Source organism: Zootoca vivipara, chromosome 1 (assembly GCF_963506605.1).
Source record: "Zootoca vivipara chromosome 1, rZooViv1.1, whole genome shotgun sequence".
NCBI classification, from domain to species: domain Eukaryota; kingdom Metazoa; phylum Chordata; class Lepidosauria; order Squamata; family Lacertidae; genus Zootoca; species Zootoca vivipara.
This window is the reverse complement of record NC_083276.1, coordinates 80789497-80812126: the sequence shown is the minus strand read 5'-3', so window position 1 is coordinate 80812126 and position 22630 is coordinate 80789497. Positions and strand designations below refer to the sequence as shown.

Here is a 22630-nt window from a genome sequence, read left to right as displayed (position 1 = left end):
GGTCAAAGATGTTGAACTTTTTTTTAGGGAGGAGGAAAGCACTGTTTTGGGGGGGGTGCAGGGGGAAATGTTGAGCTTTTTTAGGGGAGCAAAACTTGAGCTTCTTTTGGGGGGGGGGGCAGTGATCTACCGGTAGATCACAATCTACCTGTTGGACGTGCCTGTAATAGCTGTATTTTCCAGCATTTCTTCTGCTGCATCAGAGCAGAATGGCATCGTGCTGACATTTTCGAGGAGGGGGAAGGACTAGAGTTCACACTAGTCACTGTCTGTTAGTGTGTGTCACCCAAGCACAGGTAGGCAAGCAGTATTTTGCCATTTTAGTGCTGAATGCAGAGTGACTGAAGTCATGCTTATGGGCTTAACTGTGACTGAGCTTCTAGGAGCTCTCCCCCCCCCCCCATCACAGCCCTTCCACTTCAGTGCCAGAAGCCTTGGCCAGGCAGATGATTGCTGTGTATCAGTTCTGTTTTAAACACATTAATGTCTGAGCATTTGAGTCTGTTTTGACAAACCAAGGTGCTAAATTTCTACCTAGCTTTCATTGATTGTCTTTCTGAAATTTTATTACCAGATAGGGCGGGGGAGCCTGTGCAAGTCACACAATCAGTTTATTACTGTCTACTGTATTTTGTGAAATTTTTAATGCAATTTTAAAAGCCTGTGGATCTCTATATCTTTGTCAGTTGTGTGTTGTGTTCTATAAACTGTTTTCTAAAGGCACTGAATAAAGGAAAGTATCCTCTTGTTATTTGTTGTTCATTTGCATGGAATTGCAACTATGTCCCTGAACTGAATCCTGACTCCATTTGCTCCAGAAGAACTGGAAAAGTGCCTTTTAGGCAGGACGTGCCAGGGTGGCACTCACAGGCCCACGATGCACAATAATAGACTGTTTGCACTGATTTGGTCTTTCTACATTGAATGTACTCCCAGCACACATTTCATCCTCCCTTCTGCACGGAACAGCATCACAAAAGAGCTTTTCATGAGCAATCGAGTGCCTATGGGGCTGATTGGGGGGGGGCACAGCTACACCTTTTTGTGGCCATGCTCCTTTTCATATGGCTACCATTTTATATTAAGCAGCCACTCTGTGACTACCACCCATGGCCTACTGGTCTAGAAGGATTTGTGGCCCCTGGAGGCAAAACCACATGAAAAGTCCAAGCTAGTTTGGAAAGTCATCTGCTAAAGACCTGATCACTCCCACCTTCCTCTCAAATGCCCACTGAGCATACTACTGCGTCCAGTATAAATTAGTATGTGACAGTGAAGGTATTTGAAAATCAATCGTCTTTGGTGGGGAAAGTGGAAGAGAACAAGAATTTACAAGTCAGAACAAAATGCAGGTGTATACTTCCCAAGGATTATGTTCCTCCGGAGGATCTAAAGTGGTTGTTAAAAGCGCATTGTGCTTCTCACTCACTGTCCCAAATGGATGAGAGGACGTCTTACTCTCAGTCCTGTTTTCTTAAGCATAACTCTAACTTTTAAAAGCAAAATATGAGAAGAAGCTTTCCTCCTAAGAAAATTGAGCTCCAACAAATATTGCAATTCATAACTCCCAGCAGAGTATATCTACTGGTAACAAATTGGTTGTTTTATAAAATGTAAAACTATTGTATTATTATTATTTTTAAAAAAGTACCTGCATCCATCTTGCTCGCTGTTGACTCGTTTAAAGGCTGAGGGGAAAGCGTGCAGAGTATTTTCGGTGTTTAAAACTACATTCATAAAATCACCAGGTACCAACCATAACACTGGCAAATGTCTCCATAATCTCACCTGAGCTCAGGAGCCTATGCCACGCACAATGACCAAGACTGGGGGGAAATCTAGTCGTCTGGTTGCATGCTGCTGATGCACACGCCCAAAAGTCAAGGAAGGCCTTTTCCTTCTGCAGTGACCTGATACTCTGGAAAGCTGAGACGCTTCTAAGTGCTGATTAACGTGGGAGTTCTGTGTGTTGCATCCCAGCTGGGAGTATGCAGGTAGGCCAGCTCCTCTTTTCTTCCCCATCCACCGTTTTCTCATACTTCCAAGTTAGCCAGCTCTGTGCCTCTGTCCTCAACTGGCATGCTGAGTTCCTTGGGTGGCGCTTCCTCTGGAGGTTTTCTGCATCCATTATGCTTCACAGCCACATACACAGATGCAGAAAGATACACCACTGTCAGGAGCGTGAAATAGCTGAAGTAAACGTAGAACTGGAAAAGAGAAAGGGGGAGAGATGATGTGTTGAGGCCCAGTGTCTTATTTTCCTCTAAAGCACTAAAAAAATCAGAAATGATCAGCAGCCCACAGAAGCACAGAATAGAGCTAGGAGGGAAACTCCTTTAAGAACAGGAAGAGCCCCATTGGATCAGAGGTCCATCTACTCTAGCAGCCAGCTAGGTGAAAATTCCCCTCAAGTTCCCACATACAGGCATAACAGCAGTTGTCCCCCACTGCTTTCTGTTTGCCAGAACACAGCATCTGAGCTGGGATGTTCTATGTAGCTATCCTAAGTCAAAATCATATCCCATCTCTGACAGTAGCAGGAATTCCACTCATGATGTACATCTGCCAACCTCATTTGCAGTGACATACATAAAGCTGGAACTCTAGCTAAAAAAGGCACCTTGCTTTTCCTCCAGCCTCATTGATAAAGTCTACTTGAACTAACCCAACCAAATATTTCTCCAATCTGCGCCCGCTACTTCCAATAAGGAAGATTTAAACACACATGCATATCCTGCTGCCATGCTATTCCAACGCACTGCCACCATTTCTTGTCACATGAGCAGCGGGTAATTACAAGGCTTTGTTAAGCCCATCACAGCCATGAGCCAGCAATGACAGCCCTTACGGGAACAGATTACATTTGCAGCTTCCTGATCAGCATATTTTTTTTAAAAAAATATAAGCTCAGTTCTTGCAGAATGGATGGAGCTTTTGTTGAGGACAATGTAAGAGAAATCAGCAAACGGCAAGGATTAGTAGCAATTTACATGTTTATTAGGGGGTAGTTCTGTTAACTCAGCAGAACTTTGCTTGGCAACAAGTTCCACTGAAATCATGTGAGTTGGCATGTGTTCAGGATGACTGTGTTAAGACTGGAACAAACCTTTCATTTTCTGGAAAGGGCAGAACTGAGTGACTACTAGCCACCCTAGAAACCTACCCAAAGCAAGGGCATAAGTCTCTTAACATAAATAAATAAGGAAGATAAAGAACAGAAGTTCTATTTTTCTTGGCTTACATGCCTTTGAGTTTTTGCCAGCCCTGCTTCCACTCCAAAACATGATGGGCAAAGCATAGAATGGGGCCAACAGCCAAAAGTGGGCCAAGCAAGACAAGAGGATCCATTGCAAATAAGTCCCTTTGAGTTCCCACTATGTGGTTCACTAGATTATTCAAAGGACCACCTTCTTCCATAGGAGGAACCTACAAAGTAAGCCCCAAAGGCAGCTAGAACTGGTCAAAAGCCCGCTACCGCAAGCCTCAGCGTAACTTGTGCCTCTTACCTGAGGGTGGATTGAGAGACCCAGACCGCTCTTATCTGTTATGATGATGGTGATGACAGTCTTGAGAACTGTGGCGAGAAAAGTGTTGATTCCAAACACCAGGGCACAGAGCTCTTTGGACAGGGAAGCTGCAATCTGGAAACTTTTGTCAAAGCGAGAGAAAGAGGAAGGCAGGTTAGTTCTGCTCGCAATCACTGAAAAGGCACCAAGGACAAAAGGAGGGTTTGCTTTATGGCTCAGGGTAAGGGTGGCTAGCCTGTGGCCCTCCAGACAATGAAGGACTACAGCTCCCACGATCCCAGACCACTGGCTATGTTCCCTGGGGCTGATGGTAGTTCACAGTCCTGATACTGAAGGATCAAAAGGTGACGCTGCTATGAATGCTTGGCCATCCCAAGCCAGTTATCCCTGTGATAGCTTTGCAAGTCCCACAGGGAGGGCCACAGGTTATCCATCCGAGGATAACAGCCACAGATGGTATGCTGCAGCATCACCGACAAGCAAGGCACTCACAAAGATCAATGCATTTTCACTTACAAGCCGAAGATGGCATAGAGATGGGGCTAACGCTAGTTATTTTGTGTTGGCCTTAGAACAGGCACCCCCAAACTCAGCCCTCCAGCTCCAATTCCCATCATCCCTGACCACTGGTCCTGTTAGCTAGGGGTGATGGGAGTTGTAGTCCCAAAATAACTGGAGGGCCAAGTTTGGGGATGCCTGCCTTATAAGGAAGCTTAGGAGTGTTTACACCAAGAGGAGAGTTTGGGAAGCTGTAATACTTTTATCACTGATGTTAGTGAAACATCCAATGGTTAAAGGCATACAGTTGCTGGCCTGGAAGAGTGCTAAAGACCACCTAATCCAGTTCTTTGTATTTAGTTAACCATCCCCGCCTTAGCATTTCCAGAAAATTAGCTAATCATTCAGAACATCAGCAGCAATCGCTGTAGCTTGTTAACCTAGGCTGAATACTAAAAGCCTCCATCTACCCTGGGACCAAAAGGTTATTCTTGGCATCCTTACAGGGGAGAAAATACATACCGTATATGCTGGCGTATAAGGCGACTGGGCGTATAAGACGACCCCTTACTTTTCAAGTTAAAATATAGAATTTGGGATGTACTCCAGCCCTTTTTTGGCGTGGAGGGGAGGGGAGGCTGTCTTCTCCAGCACTCAAGTCTGCAGCCGGGGAAATGGTGGTTTGTTTGTTTGCTTAGTTATTGAGAGGGGGAAAGAAGCCAGAGAGAGGAGAGATAGAGAAGCAGAGACATCGAGCAAAAGGGGGGAAAGAAACCATAGAGAGGAAGAGATAGAGAGGCAGAGACATCGAGCAAAAGGGGGAAAGAAACCTCACACAGCCAGCGAAAGACGCTGAGCAGCAGTGAAAGAGAGAGCGGAGAGAGAGACAACGAGGCTGGCTGAATGAGCAAAAGGGGAATAGAAGCCATAGAGAGGGAGAGGGAGAGGGAGAGGGAGAGGGAGGCAGAGACATAGATCAAAAGGGGGAAAGAAACCATAGAGAGGAGAGAAATAGAGAGGCAGAGACATCGGAGGCTCACACAGCCAGCGAAAGACGCTGAGCAGAGCAGTTAAAGAGAGAGCGGAGAGAGAGAGAGAGACGGAAAGATCCCTTTGCTTTGCGCTGACAAAAAGAGAAGAGGCAGCAGCTTGACACCAATGAAATACACAAAACTGTATCTCTGTGCTGATCCAGGTCACAAAGCCATGAGGGAGACATTCTCCCTGGCGGGGAGCAGCCCCCTCCCGAGCGCGCTTCTTTGTGTTCATATGGTCACTGCATACAGTGGGGATGCGGCCGTTTTTGAGCTCCCCCCACCGTATGCGGTGACCGCAGATTCTTGGACCCGGCGTATAAGACGGGCCCCCAACTTTTGAAAAAAAATTCCTGGGTTCAAAAGCCGTCTTATACGCCAGTATATACGGTATTAGCATTACAATCCCTCCTTTAGCAAAGCAGATACTAGAAAGCTAAGCTGGTCTACTATATATTGGGGTATGCATGCAAAAAACCCCCCCCATGTCTTTTTGCATGTTGAAAAGAGTGAGAATGATGATATATATCCAGGTAACGACGGATATCATAAACTTTATGTTCCTCACCACCAACGTGACTAATGGAGGCCTAGTCATCAAGTTGTTCTCACCACTCACATGGCTATAGGCACAAGGAACTGGTAGGAGCCCCTGAAGAGGATGTAAGCCACGTAGCAGAGCCAGATGTTGGCAGTAGTGTTCATCAGCAAAAGGAGGCCTGCCTGGAATGCCGTCACTACACCAATCACAAGCTCTGACCACAGTCTCCAACGGATCTTCACGTAGCCTGCAGCAAAGGAGGTGATGGCACCTGCAAAGACACATAGATGTTGTCAAGATGTGGATGAGAGGACCAGATATGGACAGCAAGGCCTCCACTCTCCAAAGCGGCACTCGCAACAAGGCACACAGCAGAACAGTCATTGTTTGGAAAAACCCAAGGGACAATTTCTACCCCAAATATCCAAGGAGATTATTTTAAGCCCAAGGTAATTGAGGAAGAACTTTCTCTTTGGGCACTTGCCTTTGCTTCCCTGAACACCTTTTGCTCCAGACATTTTTACCCCAACACTTTAAACTAGGATACACACATGCACACAATGACAAAAAAAATCCCCAATAATTTCTTGGAATATTTTATGTTCTGTCTGGACAGTTTTTTGTTTGCAGGAATTAAACTGTATACTGCTGAGCGGCTGAAAAATGGGGACATTACTACCATACGAAGGACAAAAAATGTCCTAGAATGGCCGGGGGGAGGGAGAGAGATGATGGCACTCCAGATGTTATTGCAATCTTCCCCAGCCAGAAGTCCAAACATCTGGAGGGCTACAGGTTCCCCTGCCCTGCCCTAGAAGGACTATGCGGCAAGTTATTTCTATGTCAGTTCTGCAACGAAAAGTAAATGGGGAGAGGATTTTTTTGCCCTTCCTAATTGGATTTAGCAAGCAAGGTTTTTTGGGTGGCTTTTTTTTTTTACAGATACTGAATGGGATTCAGCTTCAGTAAAGTGCAACTCTCACAGAAGCAGGGGGGGAAACTTGTCCTGAGACAAGCCCTTAAAAATGTTTCATAACCAAGTTGCTCTGGATCCATCTATAAAGGTAAGAGGTGGGTCACTTTCAACATAATTTCCTGTAATGGGTACCAGCCTTTTGCACCAGAGATGCAATGAATTCAAGTATACACCAAAGTTCTAGCATGGTTTTTAGGATGATGTAAATGAAACAACTTCTGGGTGTGGGGAAAGAGTAAAACTCTTAACAGTATGTTTCTAAACATGGTACCAGCTGGGAAACTGCAATGTAAAACCCAGAGAGTTGAGAGGCAACTCAGGAAAGCCAGTGCTCTTTCCGAAGTGCACCAGACTGATCAAGTTCTTGGGTGTAGCCACTACTGCATCTGCTCCCAATGCTCCCTGTTCTGGTTGACAGTGACCCTACAATCCCTTTTGGCTGGAGATGGCAAATACTGAGCTTCTACCCATCTGCATGCAGAGCATGCACATCATCCCTGAGCTTTAGCACACATTAAAGCATGCTGGTAGACCAACCTTGCAAGCACCAGGCTGGGGAAGGTTAGTGGAATGGTTGGCCTACACTCTCCATGCAGGGAGATCCCTGAGGTGCATCACCTGAAGTTACTTTAAACCCAAGTAATTTTAGCAGAAATTGCCTTTGCATGAATGTACTGTATTTTTCCATGTATAAGACTGTTTTTTCCCTAAAAAATAATGTCAAAAATTAGGGGGCGTCTTATAAAATGAGCCATCTCCCCCCATTTTCTTAAATCTGAGTCCCCAAAATAGGGGACGTCTTATACATGGGGGCATCTTATAGATGGAAAAATACAGTACTTTAGGACCGTGGTCTAGGTCTAGGAGACCCCGCTAGGTGCTCTGAATTCATATTTGGGGCATAAAGCAGAGAGAGAAAAGGGTGGGGTGGGGCTACAATCAAGCTCAAACAGGAAATGGGGGAGGCTCTATATACCGAGGAGCGTTGAAGCCGCCTCCACGCCTCCGTTGTAGATTTTCCTGTTGTCTCTTGTGGGATATATCTCATTCCACAAAATCTGCACATAATACAGTATTAGATAGTAGCCAGCAGAATTGAATATCCACCAAAGGGACCAAAGTCTTAACTGCGGCAGCCGTACAAATGCCGCCAGCTCCTTTAACATCCGGAAAAAGACCATGTTCTTCCAGGTGGGGGCCTTGTGCCACCCTGGATCCCCGGCCTCAGGGTTCATTTTGTCGCGCTCGGAGGGCGAGGTGCCATTGCACATAGGCTCACTCCTGTTGAAGAAGAGGCTGCGCTTGGGGCGTTCCAGGAAGAGCGTCAGCAGCAGCCCAAAGGCCATGAACCCCAGGGAGATGTAATTCAGCGTCGTGAAGGTGGTGCCCCCCACTGTGACACAGAGCTGCCCCAGCACGGAACTGGTGAAGACTCCCATGAGGACCGAGGTACGGGAATAGCTAGCCATGCGCTGGTAGCGCGAAGGGGTGACCAGGGAGAAGATGTACGAAGAGTAGGCCACCCGTGCCGCCATGGTGATGCCGTAGAAGAATTCCATGAACTGCATGGCAAGGATGCTGGTCCCAAAGATTAGCAGCAGCCAGATGGCAATGTGGCTCAGGCTCTGCAGCACCAGCACCGGCTTGTACCGCAGGTAGTCGGTCAACAGGAAGATGGGCACCAAGACAGCCATGTATGAGTAGGACAGCACAGGTGTGATTTCATTGGTTACCTGAGAGAGAAAAACCAAAGCAATTGCAACGCCTTCCAACAACGAACGACAAAACTCTATGAACACCCTGCCCCTCAAAGCCCCAAGTGATGCCAACCCAAAGCTGGGTTTGAGAACCCCAGATGTTAGGAACAAAGATTCTCACTATATCTGTAGTCAAACAACCTAGTCCCTATTTTCCCTCAACCACTGATTTGGAGCTCTCTTCCTACATTTCTTTTGCTGAGCAAGATGTGCAGAGGCATGATATGCCCCCCTCTTGAAGCAACAGCACATGGTAAATCAATGAGGTTTCAACACAACCACCCCAGCGCGTACGCAAGAGGCTACTGCAAAAGACAGCAGTCTAGACTTTGTGTGTGTTCTGCCATAATCCAAGGGTCCACAAGTGCAATATGGCAGAGCCCAATCTCCAGAAGCTAAACCCCCAACGCCTCCCAAAGTGATTGCACTGATGGAACTTCCAAAAGCAACCCCACATAGGAAACTTCCTTATATCGAGCTCATCTAGTTCAGTAATTGTCTGCCCCAGAGGAGGGCAGCTAATGACCAATGGTCTGGTATTATGGGAGTTCTAGTCCAACAAAACCTAGAGAGCCACAGGTTTTCTCGGCCCTATCAAGAGATGCCAGGGATTGAAACTGGGACCATGCTCTACCACTGAGCTATGGCCCTTGACCCCGGTGCTGGTACATCTACGTAACGAGATTGGCATTATTACGACTATGCTCTAAATCCCATGTCGTAGATCTCCCAAATCACTAAGTGAGAGCATGAAGAAATGGTGGCTTTAATCTGCATGCACAGCATTCTGCCATCAGACACAATGTTAAACATTTTTAACTCCAAGTTAATACATCCAAACTCTGTCTGGAAAAGCACACTCAGTACTTCGTATGCTATCACTACTAACCTTCCTCAGCAAATCCACACGGAATTCTGTGGTTCATCAAGCCGTAATCGCTCTGACCTATATTCCATCTTCCAAAATGCACAACCTGACATTTTACTTTAGTAATAACTTTATGACCGGGTCAGTTTACCAAGCTACCTAGGCATTACTAAGTAGTCCACGGTTCACAGTGAAGTTTCCTTTACTTGCTTGCTGAAGGCAGGCAAGGGTGAATTCTCCTAGGAGGTGAATTGTTACTGTTGGCTCAGGCCGTTTTTACTGATATATGTAAGCTATTTCTATGTTGCCCAAAACAGCTTAGAATAAAAAAAAAATCAAAGCAGTACAAAACAAAACTTTATTAACCATGCCATTAAAATCAATAAATATTTAACTCATAAATACAAAACAAGAGCAACAAATAGCACAGATGCACTCCAGCCAGTCACTCCAGCTTATCTTAACCAAAAGCAGATGGGGAAGACATTTGGGCTCACAAACAAACAAAAGCAGGGAGTGAAATAAAAGTCTTGGGGAAGGGAGCTTCTTAAACAGGAGCACACCACACACAAAAAATCCCTATCACATGTGCTGCCAGTCTAATTTACCCACTGACAGATCTACGAGCTGAGGTCAACAGGAAGGTCCAGGCATATGCCCAACATATGGGCATAGATGGTCCTTCAAGAAACTCTATTTTAACTAGCTCTTATAATTGGGCCTGGAAACAAACTGGCAGCCAGTGCAGCTGATATAATACTGAAGCCATATGTTCTGAGTGCTTTATCCCAACTAACATCTGGGCAGCTGCATTTTGCACTACTTGATGTTCCCAAACAATCTTCAAAGGAAGCCCTACTTTAAACCCATTGCAGCAGTCTAGTTTGGAGGTAGCCAGTGCATGGGTAACTGAAGCAAGATTTATCACACTAAGATAGGGCCTTTGGCTGCTGTAACAGCCAAAGCTGGTAAGGGCGCTCCTAGCCACTGCTGTCTGTCCTTCCACAGATTGATTTGTATAGGGTCTGGACAGACCCCGCAAACTGCAAACTTGGTCCTTTAGAAGGAGTTCAACCTCAGCCAGAATCTGCTGCTAACCTCCTTCTGGATTAACTGGCTTTCCTTAACCATGACCGCTTTTAAATTAGGAGAGGCTCTCACTGCAACCAACTTTGGGAGTCCTAACCCTGCACTATTTTGATCACCTGTTTTCCGGTATCGTTTTGCAGTGCACTGAGAACACTTTACACAGTGCACAGAGCAGGCAAGCATACTAATACAAGCACAGCACTGTGTGCTGGTTCAAGGGAGGCGAGGCGCTGGTGACACTCAAATCTGCTGAACTGTGCAAAATGTCCTGGGGGCCCCTTGATTTCTGGAAAGGCACCTGCTGATCACAGTTGCCTAATTACAAATATTTGGTCTTGCAAAAACAAAACATCTCGAGCTCCTTTCATTGGGAGCCCAAAAGCAGACACCACCCCCCTTCCAGGTCCCTTGCTAAGGAGGTCAGCTAAGCTTCTTCCAGCCTCTTTTGATTGGAACTTGCTTCTTTTCTAGCCATGGAAACAAATCAGCAGGAGGGACTCTGATCCTTGGCCAGAGCTGCCCTGCTAGGACACAGACCCAAAAAATAAAGCTTTCGCCCAATGAGTGGTGGGGGGGGCGGTGCGGAAGGGACAGCCTCGTGAACAGGACTCATGGAAGGTTAAACTCACTTGCCCCATCAGGAGAGACAAAACATTATGATGGATGCCGCAAGGGACATTTGGCACAACCACCCTGTCAAGTTGTGTTTTAAATGCTACCTAGACCATAAAATTGCAGGCATTTGTGTATGCTTTACACATAATTTGCCCATAAATTGGTGTGCCTGGGAGAAAATCCACATATCCTTAGTTAACACTTGAGCCATCCCGACTGTTTTGCTATATTTCAAAGGCAAATCTGCAATCCTGACCACAGCTCTTATTTTTAAAGTATATGGGCTTGATCTATAAGAGCATCTATTATCTTCATATTGAAATCTGTAGGGCTGATAGTCCTAGATCCTGAGAGGGCTGCACATAAATTGTTGGCTTATATCAGGGGTGCCCAAACTTTTTTCAAAAAGGGCCAGATTTGATGAAGTGAACAACATGCATGAGGGCCGACCAAAGTTGTTTTAGGATTTTACCCCAGGACATATACAGTCATACCTTGGGTTACAGCTGCTTCAGGTTGCGTCTTTTCGGGTTGCACTCCATGCCAAACCCGAAAGTACTGGAGCGGGTTACTTCCGGGTTTCGGTCCACATGCATGCGCAGAAACACTAAATTGCGCTTTGTGCATGCACAGAAGCGCCGAATCGCAACCCGCGCGTGCACAGGCACAGGTTGTGAACGTGCCTCCCACATGGATCACGTTCGCAACCCAAGCGTCCACTGTACTACCACGGGGGCCAAAACGGACTTTGGACATGCCTCACTTATATAGGCCATTTATTATATTGCACCGTTCTTTCATCGTGGACATACACAGGGGTGCCAAGTGGCTTGCCATCCAAGCACTTAGCACAGGCACCCCCAAACTGCGGCCCTCCAGATGTTTTGGCCTACAACTCCCATGATCCCTAGCTAACAGGACCAGTGGTCGGGGAAGATGGGAATTGTAGTCCAAAACATCTGGAGGGCCGAAGTCTGGGGATGCCTGACTTAGCAGAACCTATTTGTGTCTATTTGTCTATCTGTGGGCAGTTCCTGTTTGGTTTTCTGTTCAATGAGTTTGGGAAATGTGAACACATAGAGGTCATAGGCTGAGCCAATACACAGGGTTGAAATCTCTGTTCTAGGGCAATAATTATGGATGTGGTCCTACAATTTTTCCTGCTCTAGGAACTGCTCTGTGTCCACTGGCATGTGCTGGAACTATATTTTTTACCATAGTCCAGCACTATGTCTCAAAGTACGGTACTACCTCATTGAATTCAACCTGTAGGATATTTCAATCTATCACTAGCAAGGCCACTGCCTTCCCTCAATCTCCTCGTCTTTTAGGCTGGGAGAGGCTTAGAAGGATACACAAAGTTCTAGTGGGAGCCATGGAATGGCTTTCCTTACTTTCACACCATCCGTGCCCCCTGCCCCAAAAGAGTGGAAAATGGGAGCCTCCCTTCGGGCCAGGGTTTACTGCTCCACTGAACATCAAAAAAGTTAAATGAGTGGGGCAAAAAAATCAGAGAGAAAGAGTGCCTAAGTCTGGAGAGATTCTGTACACACACCCACACACCCTTTGTCCTTTCAGGATGTAAAGAAACTGCTCACACAGTAATCAGCATGTCTCTGAGCTTTGGCCCTTCCAAAAGGGCAAAGTTGGAAGGCAGAATTACGTGATCATGTATGTATACAGGCTGCCTCCCTGTCACCTCTCCCAGCCAGGCCTGTGCGGGATGAGAGTTGCCCCATGTCCCAGAGAGGCCTTTGAGGACAGAAAATAGAAATTATTCATTGCTAAAGGGAGAGATAGATGGTTTAAACATAAACCACCAGGAAATTAGGTCAGCAGGTCAGAGAGTTAAGTTCAGCAAGGCTGTTGCAATCCCAGCTCATATTCTTTAAGGCAGTTCAGAGTTCTCAGAATTGGGGGGAGTCGTGGAATACAGACTTCTCCCCCTCCCCGCTTAAAGCTAGTAACAGAGAAATCCATACAACATTTGTGAAGGGTGCTTTTTAAATTGCTAGATAATAAAAAAGCAAGAAGAAGCGCTGTTGGCTAGTGGACAGATTAACCAACTGAAAGCATTTTTTAATTTATTATGTCCAAAATGTGAACAAAATAAAAAATCAAAAATCTAAGTTTACAATAATTCTAAGTTTAGAAAATTTACTATTTGAAAAATGTGGGAGGTTACCAGCACAGACATTTTAATATCATTATTTGGAAAGACCAAGGGAAAATATTTGTACTCAAACAGCTACTTTACAAAACAAACAATTGAAATTGAATGTATCATTAAATCAAGCAAGGGGAGCTTCAAGCTTCCCTGAGTATGATCTGTATTTCTCTATATCTGTCATGGCAGAGGGTCTTCCAATGCACTAGGGTTGGTGTCCTCCCAAAAGCACCATGGCACTCTCAAAACTCCCTTAGTACCCACCAAGATTCTCACCCTTTTCAGTTTTTCAATTGAGGATTATTATTTTCCACATGAATGGCACTGAGCTGATTGGAAAACACTTTGCAGGCCATCTAGATACTTCACCTTCTGACCTAAATGTCCCCAGAATGCCTCTGTGCATGACGTAGGGGGTATTTGGCATGATTTTTGGTTTGATTGTGTGCTTTAACTGATTTTTTTATTATTTTATTTTTGGAGGGGGGAAAGTGTTTGAGAGATGTTTTGCCCACTTTTCTTTTGTTTGTGGTGTGTGGATTTTGCCTATATTTGGGAGGTGTTTTCTGCTTTTTTTTGCCTGCTTTGGAGTTTCTGCCGCTGCTTTGGCTATTGTATTTTTTTGGGGGGGGGAGATCCACAAGCTTTGCCAATTTTTCTTCTGTGAAACTGGAATTCTGTGATGCCAATGGCAATTTATTAAATTTGCAATTGTTTATGTGGGCCTAAGAAGGTTGGGGACCCCTGCAGTAGGGCATGATCTGATAAAAAAAATCCCAATGATTTGAATGGAAAAGATTCAAACATGGTCAACTCTCTGCTGAAAACTGACGAGACTCAGAAATACTTGCTATTTTTCTTTCGCGCAATAGGATCATTCCCAAGATAATGATTTCAGCATGTGGCTTTTTGTAATATTGAAATCTGTGATTAGATCCATTTGTAGTTTTTAAATGAGACATCAGTAGAAAAAGCAAATACTGAAACGTTTATATCAAATTAATGTTCTAGTGCTCAGTTTGATTCCTTGTTAGGCATTTACTACCTGGCAATGTTCAGTTCTTTACTTTGTAAATCACACCCCCAAATCTCCCCTCTCTTCTCGCCCCCACAGTCAACACACACCAATTATCCTCCAGCAAAAATGATCATTCTGACTGCAATTGTAACTGAGTGGAATGAAGTCCCCAGAGTGTATTCATCCTCAGAAGTCACATGAAGAAGACTGGCAGTACCCCATCTCCTTTGAGCAGAAATACAGTCATACCTCATGATACGTCCGCTTCATGTTGTGTCTTTTCAGGATACGGACGCACCGAACCCGGAAGTCCCGGAATGGGCTACTTCTGGGTTTGGTGCATCCGTAACCTGCGTGCATGCGCAGAAGTGCTAAATCGCGTTTTGCGCATACACAGAAGCACCGCATCGTGTCACGTGCGTGCACAGATGTGGCGCTTCATGTTGCGGCCTTTTCATGTTGCGAACGGGCCGCTGGAACAGATCCTGTTCGCGACATGAGGTACCACTGTATATGCTTCCTTGCTGCGGAACCCTCTCCCTGAAACACTGTTCAAGTCACACACACAAGGTGGTTTGGCTCTATTCATGAGGAGGAGGAGGAGGAGGAGGAGGAGGAGGAGGAGGAGGAGGAGGAGGAGGAGGAGGAGAAGAAGAAGAAGAAGAAGAAGAAGAAGAAGAAGAAGAAGAAGAAGAAGAGGAAGAGGAGGAGGAGGAGGAGGAAGAGAAGTATGGATTTGATATCCTGCTTTATCACTACCCTAAGGAGTCTCAAAGTGGCCAACAATCTCCTTTCCCTTCCTCCCCCACAACAGACACCCTGTGAGGTGAGTGGGGCTGAGAGACTTCAGAGAAGTGTGACTAGCCCAAGGTCACCCAGCAGCTGCATGTGGAGGAGCGGAGACGCGAACCCGGTTCCCCAGATTACAAGTCTACCGCTCTTAACCACTACACCACACTGAGCCCTTGACTTAGTCCCAATGTTTACTTACTAGAAGTAACAGGTCAACAATGCTTCACTATCTCAGAGAGAAGCTTCAGTTAACAACTCTGCACCTTAACCTGTTACTTCCAGATAAGGAGCAAATGTTTGCATGTCTTGGAAGCTTGAGGCTTTATTGACAGATCAAGGCTACCAAGGTATCAAGCCAGAGAACTGGGGCAGTTCAGAGGTAATGTCAAATGGTAGCTTGCCCTATTGTGAATGAGGACCCAGGAGTCTTGTGCTAATGTACTCCCTCCTTCTCTTCCCATTCTGCATGGTGATCCCCTGCCTCCTACTCTGGTTCAGAGCATACAGTAGTTAACCATTTAGTCCAAAAACTCATCTATGGTATGAGCTCGCCCTGGGATTGAAAACCAGTTTGCCAGGTGGGATTAAATGGCTCTCCTCAAACCAGGAAAGAGGCAGGGAATTGCCATGAATTGGATCAGGGAGTGCTTGAGTTCCTAACTGCTCCATCAGTGTCAAAAACATGGTTTGGTGTGGTGTCCAAAGCAAGTCAACGAGAGCTGGATAAGATGTGCAAGGGATTTCACTAGATTTATGAGAATCAGGGCCTTCCACATGCTCTGCAATTTACACCACTTCACTGCCCTCCTCCTTCTCATTATTAACTGCACTCTTCCAATATGCCCTCTGTCTCCTGGCAGAGAGCACCACTTGTTGCTGAAACTACTAGAGAATAGCCAGGAGCAGATTGTGAAAGAAAAGGAGGTCATGGTTGAAGTAAGAAGTTGCTGAGTAATTCCTTAGCTACAGTTAGGGGCAAAGATACACTTTGATGCCATCTGCCAGCAGGAAGGAACGCTGTGTCCCATCTCCCAAAGGTACCCAGCCACCCAAAAGTGCTAAATCCAAAGGAAAGAAAACAACTAAGGATGGATGGAATGAACGGGAAGAGGAACAACAAAGGGGGGAATCTTAAAACAATGCAGCATTTGAAGAAAGGGAGAGAGAAAGAAAGAAAGAAAGAGAGAAAGCCCAATGCATTTAAACATGTTGCTTCCTTCCTGGGCAAAAAGATCCTACATTGTTAGAACAGTTCACAGTGAGCAGGTAACTCAAGATGCTTACTTAGCTAACCCAGCTGAACAATTCACTTACAAACTCAAACTGTTAAACAGGCAGGCAGACAACAGGATGTTCTTTTTGGTTGCATTTAATTAAAAAAGAAGCACACTGGCACCCTGCAGCACTGTGACCAAACGATAAAACACTTTCCCAGTGATTTCCATTACTTTGTTAACTACGTGAAGCACAATCCATTTCCCATCAGGCATGCAATGCTGCATGGCAAGGGCTGCGTACGCTGGCACTGGCTCAGCACAAGCCTCTTCTCTCACTGCCCTTTGTGTCCAGAATCACCAAATTACGGCACTGGAAAGGACCGTGGAGGTTACTTTGTCGGACACTCTACTAAGCGTAGGCTCTACAATGCAGGATGCAGCCTCAACATCCCTGAGCTGGTCATCCAGCCTCTGCTTAAATACCTCAAGCAAATGAGAGTCCACCATCTCCCAAGCCAGTCTGTGCTTCTGATAGCTCAAGGCTTATCCACACTTACCTTTAGTTGTTTTGCCCCAAGCTTTCTCTACAAAAACCTGCTCCTTAAAGCTGAATTGGAGCAAATGTCTATTTGTGTTTTCCTCCAATTGCTGTTTGCTCCAATAGAGCTTTAAAGTGCAGGTTTCCATGGGGAAAGCTACGAAGGAGGAGGAAAAAAGTGCTCTGACACAGAGCTTTAAATCGCAGACCGTGGCTGGAAAAAGCTGGGGAAAGGTAAGTGTGGATAAGCCCTCAATGTTTGGACATGTCTCCTAATGTGTAGCTGCACAACAGGAAGCCTATGCCCACCTGTCTTCTGCACATCCCAGCCACCCCTCTCCTCCCCATGGGCCACCCACTGAAGCCATACCCTGATCCACTTCCACCTCTCAATTTTCCCACCAGCACACACAGGAAGGATATGGGGATGAAGAAGCAGCCATCCCTAGCCTACTGCCCCAAACCAGGAGCTACTTGGGAAAACATGCTCCGTTCACATGCCAGGGCTCCCTTTGGCCTTCTGCAACTCTCCCCTGAGCTCACCTCTTCCTTTGTGAAGTTCTTCTCTGACCCCAACAGGTACGGTGTGATGAAGCTCTCTCCAGGTCTGATCTGGTTCATGAAGCCATAGAAACAGAGGTAGAACACAAGGAGCTTCCAGCGTGGGTCCGGGGGTGGGTCGGGGGGTTGCTTTTCGGGGTTTCCAGCCTCAGCAGACATGGCTCGCCCACGTCGTCTCAATCAGTTGTAGGAGAGAGGAGCTCTTTTCACACCATCCCTGTCCCTTGGCCACAGAAAAGCCTCCAGCACAAATAGGTGTGACTGCAGAAAAATGAGAGTTTGGCACCGCGTCAAATTTCCTAGTTGGAACATTGCAAACTAATACCCCCATCATCTGGGTAGGAATTTATTTAATTTTGTAGCTACAAATCTAAGAGAACAAACAACACACTGGTTCCCGCTCCCCTGCTGCCACTACAATGCCTTTCAAGTCTGCTTCCAAATGGTGCCTGTGAATGCTTGAAGGCTGCCAGATCAGAACTTCAAAAAACCAAGGAATGCTGAAGCAGAGTTTAATCAGCTGGACTGATACATTTGTTTTCTACTCTTTTACTCCAAGCAGCTTAGAGCAGAGGTTTCTTTAAGGCTCACAACAGCCCTGCGAGGTAGGTGGGCTGAAAAATACCCAAGGACACATTGGTCACATTGTAACTGAGCAAGGATAAGAACCAAGTTTGCCAGCCATACAAATCCAACACTGCCGCTGCTGTAACACACAGGCTCTGAATGAGGAATGAGTGGCAATAACAGTGGTTAATACTTATGATTAACTACTGACCACTAAATACTGGCATGCATGGTACATGAAGTTACTTTTCAAGACCAATTGGGTTTTTCAGCTGGTTCAAGTGGTTGTGAAGAGGCTTCGGTGCACTGAAACATGGCTGTCCATGCAAGCATTCGATACATGACTGGAATTCATTCAGCAGTGTGGAACTGAATGGTCTTATGTATGTGTTTTATGGCCTCATTCTGTTTTGGTTGTTTTCCTGAATTACTGTTACCCACTCTGAGATACAGTATTAAAGGCCAGATAATTTTTTTTGTGTGTGTGTGTGTGTGTGTGTGTAAATGAGCATATTATGCCGGTACTGCAAGAGACCTGAAACCCTGGAGAGCCACCATCAAACAAGGCGGACAATGCAAGTGAGCTGGATGGACCAATGGTCTGACTGAGTATAAGGCAGCTTCCAATGTTCCCACAATTTGCACTGAACCAAACTGGCCAAAGCGCTGGTTTGGGGCAGCCCATAAAATCCCAAATGCCTGGGGCCAGTCTATCCACAAGCCCAGCATCTCTCATAGGTGCACATTCGTTCTGCCCGGACACGGAAGTCCAGCGCCGAGGGCCTTCTGACGGATCCCTCACTGCGAGAAGCAAAGCTGCAGGGAAGCAGGCAGAGGGCCTTCTCAGTAGTGGCACCCACCCTGTGGAACGCCCTCCCATCAGATGTCAAAGAGATAAAGAACTACCTGACATTTAGAAGACATCTGAAGGCATGTTTAGGGAAGTTTTTAAATGTGTGACATTTTAATGTATTTTAATTTTTTGTTGGAAGGTGCCCAGAGTGGCTGGGGAAACCCGGCCAGATGGGCAGGGTACGAATAATAAATTATTTATTATTATTATTATTATTATTATTATTCTGCACTGATCACGAAGGAGAGCAGACATGCTTTTCTCTCTCCTGAGATATGCTTAAATTAACGCTTGTAAATATGCCACATTCCTCTCTCTCGCATCGTTTCTGCTGCACAGTGGGTCCTTCTACTACAGCATGTCCTGGCTTCTAAAGCCTGGGTCGTTATTTCACGCTTACGCCGGAGGGTGGAGATCGCCCGGCAGCCGGCCAGGAGGGCCTGATACCGCTGGGGACTGCCAGCTGTCCTCACGTCTCCCATGGTGTTTGCAAACAGCATCGAGGCTGAGGAATTGGTGGAGTGAAGGAGAAACAAATTTATGCTTTTTTCTTATGCCACCCACTAGTCCCACCCACATAATTTGGCATAACTTGCACCACTGTAATTGTGGGTGCAACTAAATTCATCCCATAGGAGTGAATGGAAAGCCAAAACTGATGGTTTACATTCCCCCCCCCCAAGAAAAAACCCTAGCCAAAAGCAGCTAGGATGCATATTCATCTCACACAGGAGGTACACTAACATATTCTTATAAGTTTTTTGGAGGGTCAAGACTCACCTAAAATATATGGATTCAATAAAGGGTATATGGGTATATACAGGTTATCATAAAGACACCACAGTCTCTGTTGTGTCTCATTGCCCAAAAGGAAACACAGACCCTGCTAAGAGTGCCTGGTACCCCTGGAATCTCGCACTGCTTGGAGTTTGGGGTGACATGTAACAGAATCTACCTGGTTAGCATTCCTCTGCCTGTGATTTTCTGAATGTATTATATGATGTAGTTTAAGTAGCTGTAAGATTACATTCAGCTCTCAACCAAATACTGTATGTAAAGAAAGCCAGCCAGCTAGTCACATGTGGTTTATTACGCAACTTACTCCCTTGGAATGTTATAAACACCAATGCAGTAGACGGCTGCTCCTATACCAGTTCACGAGAACTACAGCAATTAACCCTACTAATATTTACATACAATTGCTTGTGTGCACACATATTCTCTTCAGCAGAGGGGGGAATGTACATTGTGCTTGGCACTTACAAGTAAAGGGCCAAGATTCAGAGAGCTGGAATTCCAAAAGTCATGCAGTCCAACTCTCTCAATGCAGGTGGTCAACCAGCCTCAGATTAAAAACCTCTAGGATAGTTCTCTATTTTGGGGGCAATGAACAGGTGTTTTTTAAAAATAAAAAATAGCTTTGGGAGTTGTATGAGTGCGCCAATTGTATGGGGGGGGGTCCAGTCTGACTAAATATATCACCATCTACATTACTTTATAACAATTATTGTAAAAAAAAACACATAGGTCTGGAGGACTACATAATGATCTGTAGGCTCATCAGGAGAACATCAGTACTGTATTCCACAGCTGCAGTCATTAAAAATGAGCCCCCCTCCCCACTTAACAGCAGAGTTTGGTATATGCGTTACAGATCTTCCATAGTTTAAAGTTGCCATCCTAAAAACCAGGAAGCCTATTTGTGAACACAATAGGATTTACTTCTAAGCATTGTTAGGATATTTGCACTGTAAACAAGCACCGTTTCAGGATATATTTACCACCAACACCTTCCTGTTTAGAAAGACTTTACCACTAAAACCTTCCTGTTTAGAAAAGCTTTGGGAGCATGAATTGGGTGTGTGAATGTTTTCTGCTTTTAACTTGTTGCAAGGAATTGTTTCCACTGTTGGAAGGCAGCCAATTACTTTAATTGCTGCTTCATATCTGCTTTTGTATTCTGATATTTTCGTAATCTCGTTCTCCTGTTTAATTTCACCCCGTGTCATAAGCCACCTTCAGCTTTTTCAAAGGAGCGGCCGGGATACACGTTTTAAAGGCCTGCATACATTAAGTTAAAAAAACTAAAAACTAAACACCCCTTCAAACGCGCGGCAAGGTGTGGCCGCGACAAGTTTTACTACCTCACACACGGCTTCCCAGGTGTCAAAACATATATTTGACACAGGAGCAACGTGGGCGAGACACCTGACCTGACCTATGCTCCTTTGCACAGAGTATCAAAAGCTGCAACAAGTTCCGCATCTCTTTCCAGGACCAGCCTAGTTAGGGAGCATTGGGGTTTTGCGGTTTTTTGCAGGATAGAGCCCTTGGCGGCCCTGCATCTCCCAGGTGGCATCCCAAACATTTCCCTCTGGCTAACAAGGCTGGTCCCGGCGCCCGCCACAGGCCCGTCGCCCCCCTGCTCTCCCGGCCCCTTCTCCTACCTTTTGCCTCTTGCTCTCCCAATGCACGGATTCAGGCTCCTCGCAAGCGGCACCCCGCCGCCATCCTGTCCCTGAGCAGCGCGCGACTCTCACAGCGCCGCGCGGGGAAGGAGCTCTGCAGGCGCCTCTCGGCGCAAAGCCCTCCCCCAGGCGCCAGCAGCCTCTCGCACGTGGAGAGAGGTGAGGCGGGGAGGGACCGGTGCCTCCTGGGGACTGTAGTTCTGACGAGGCCCCGGCCCTGGGCAAGGCACGGAGGAACTACAGCGCCCACAATGCAAGGAGGGCGGAAGATGCTCCGCAGATAAGCAACAACGCGCCAACGAAGCCACGCGCTCGCCTGTTTCCGCCCCATCCCGTTTGCAAAAATCAAATCCAACCCGGCCAGCTCGCCCGACTTGGCGTTACTGTTTTCTTCACCGGGAACGACATTAAAATATGAGCGACCAGGAAAACTTTTCGCAGTGTCTGCCAGCAACTAGCGGTTTTTGAGCTTGCAACGCGGTGCTTAGCCCGAAGTGGCATGGGACGCGATGGGTCTCGCTCGGAAATCACGCTCATTGCTGGTCAGGGCTGACACCTGCGGCGGAATACGGTTGCTCCTCCTTCGCCTTTAGTAACTGCAGAAGCGGAAGTTTCCTCCGGTGTCGCTCGCCCGGTCGCATCTGCTGCAATTCCCTCGCCTGTCGAGGGCGCGGGAGTCCCATCTTCTTTGCCCTTGGGCAACCCTTATTCCCGGGGGTTATCTGTCCTGGTGCAATCCTATACCCTCTTCCTGAGGCTGCGCAAATCCCCAGAGGTTGCTTGGCGCTCTTTAGGGACACACGACGCTGCCTTACACAAACGGCCGACCATTGCGTCATCTAGCTTTGTGTAAATTATAAATTGCTGAGGGACCTGGTGGAGCACGGAATGGTTTTTTTGTTCGTTTGTTTGGCCCGCTGTAGCAATTTTATATGCTTTTAAATATTGCAGCTTTCTCTCTCTCTCTCTCTCTCTCTCTCTCTCTCTCTCTCTCTCTCTCTCTCTCTCTCTCTCTCTCTCTCTTTCATTCATTCTTCTACATCTCTATTTTGCCTATCACAAGATGAACCCCACACAATTCAAACTGAAATGCAACGCAAGAAGCCACGAAACGCACTTAAAAATCAATGTGGGTACTTAATGCGCTGCCTCCTGTCAATTTCGATCACAATTCCACAGGTGCTGCGTGGTCCACCTGAATGAAGCAGGCTGCGGCTTGGGAAGCCTTAGTCTGGCTGCGCTATCTGGCAACGGTTCCCTCAGAGTTTCAGGAGGGCTGAGGTCAAGTCCTCCACCCCTGCTAATCTCTCTTTAGTTATTAGCTACAAAATTGATATGTCGAAGGAGAGAATATGCTGCGTCTTGAACTGTCAGTTTTGCTGGGAATATCCAACCGCCTGGAAGGGAAGCCCTTCACATATCACGAGGTTTCCTCACACGAGCCTGTGCTTCTGAGGTCGTTCGACGGCTCCATCCCTCTAAGCAACAGCTGGCCCTAAAATGTGCGGGCAGGTGCAGGACTTTGCATATTGCCGCTCTTTTGA

The 22630-nt window shown here is 46.3% G+C and overlaps 1 protein-coding gene across 2 annotated transcripts; it reads right to left on the bottom strand.

The window, feature by feature from the left end:
* Positions 1 to 113: 113 nt before the first annotated feature.
* Positions 114 to 21209, bottom strand: SLC19A1 (solute carrier family 19 member 1). 2 transcript variants are annotated; one of them, XM_035124194.2, is made up of 6 exons: positions 21066 to 21182; positions 17181 to 17459; positions 7553 to 8309; positions 5679 to 5871; positions 3507 to 3648; positions 114 to 2207 (listed from the first exon to the last, which is right to left on the bottom strand). In XM_035124194.2, exons 2-6 carry the CDS (start codon positions 17355 to 17357, stop codon positions 2034 to 2036), a joined length of 1443 nt encoding a protein of 480 aa, XP_034980085.1. In that variant the 5' UTR covers positions 17358 to 17459; positions 21066 to 21182; the 3' UTR covers positions 114 to 2033. The 2 variants fall into 2 exon arrangements, with proteins under 2 accessions (XP_034980085.1, XP_060133194.1); XM_060277211.1 differs by lacking the exon at positions 17181 to 17459 and having other exon boundaries at positions 21066 to 21209.
* Positions 21210 to 22630: the final 1421 nt, after the last annotated feature.

Bases quoted from the DNA above. Each gene is read 5' to 3' on its own strand.
- SLC19A1 (XM_035124194.2), bottom strand. From the start codon at position 17,357: ATGTCTGCTGAGGCTGGAAACCCCGAAAAGCAACCCCCCGACCCACCC. The intron at 8,310-17,180 runs GTGAGCTCAGGG...TTTCTCTCTCAG, and splicing joins AGAACTTCACAAAGGAAGAG to GTAACCAATGAAATCACACC. The intron at 5,872-7,552 runs GTATATAGAGCC...GTGTCTTTGCAG, and splicing joins GGCGGCTTCAACGCTCCTCG to GTGCCATCACCTCCTTTGCT.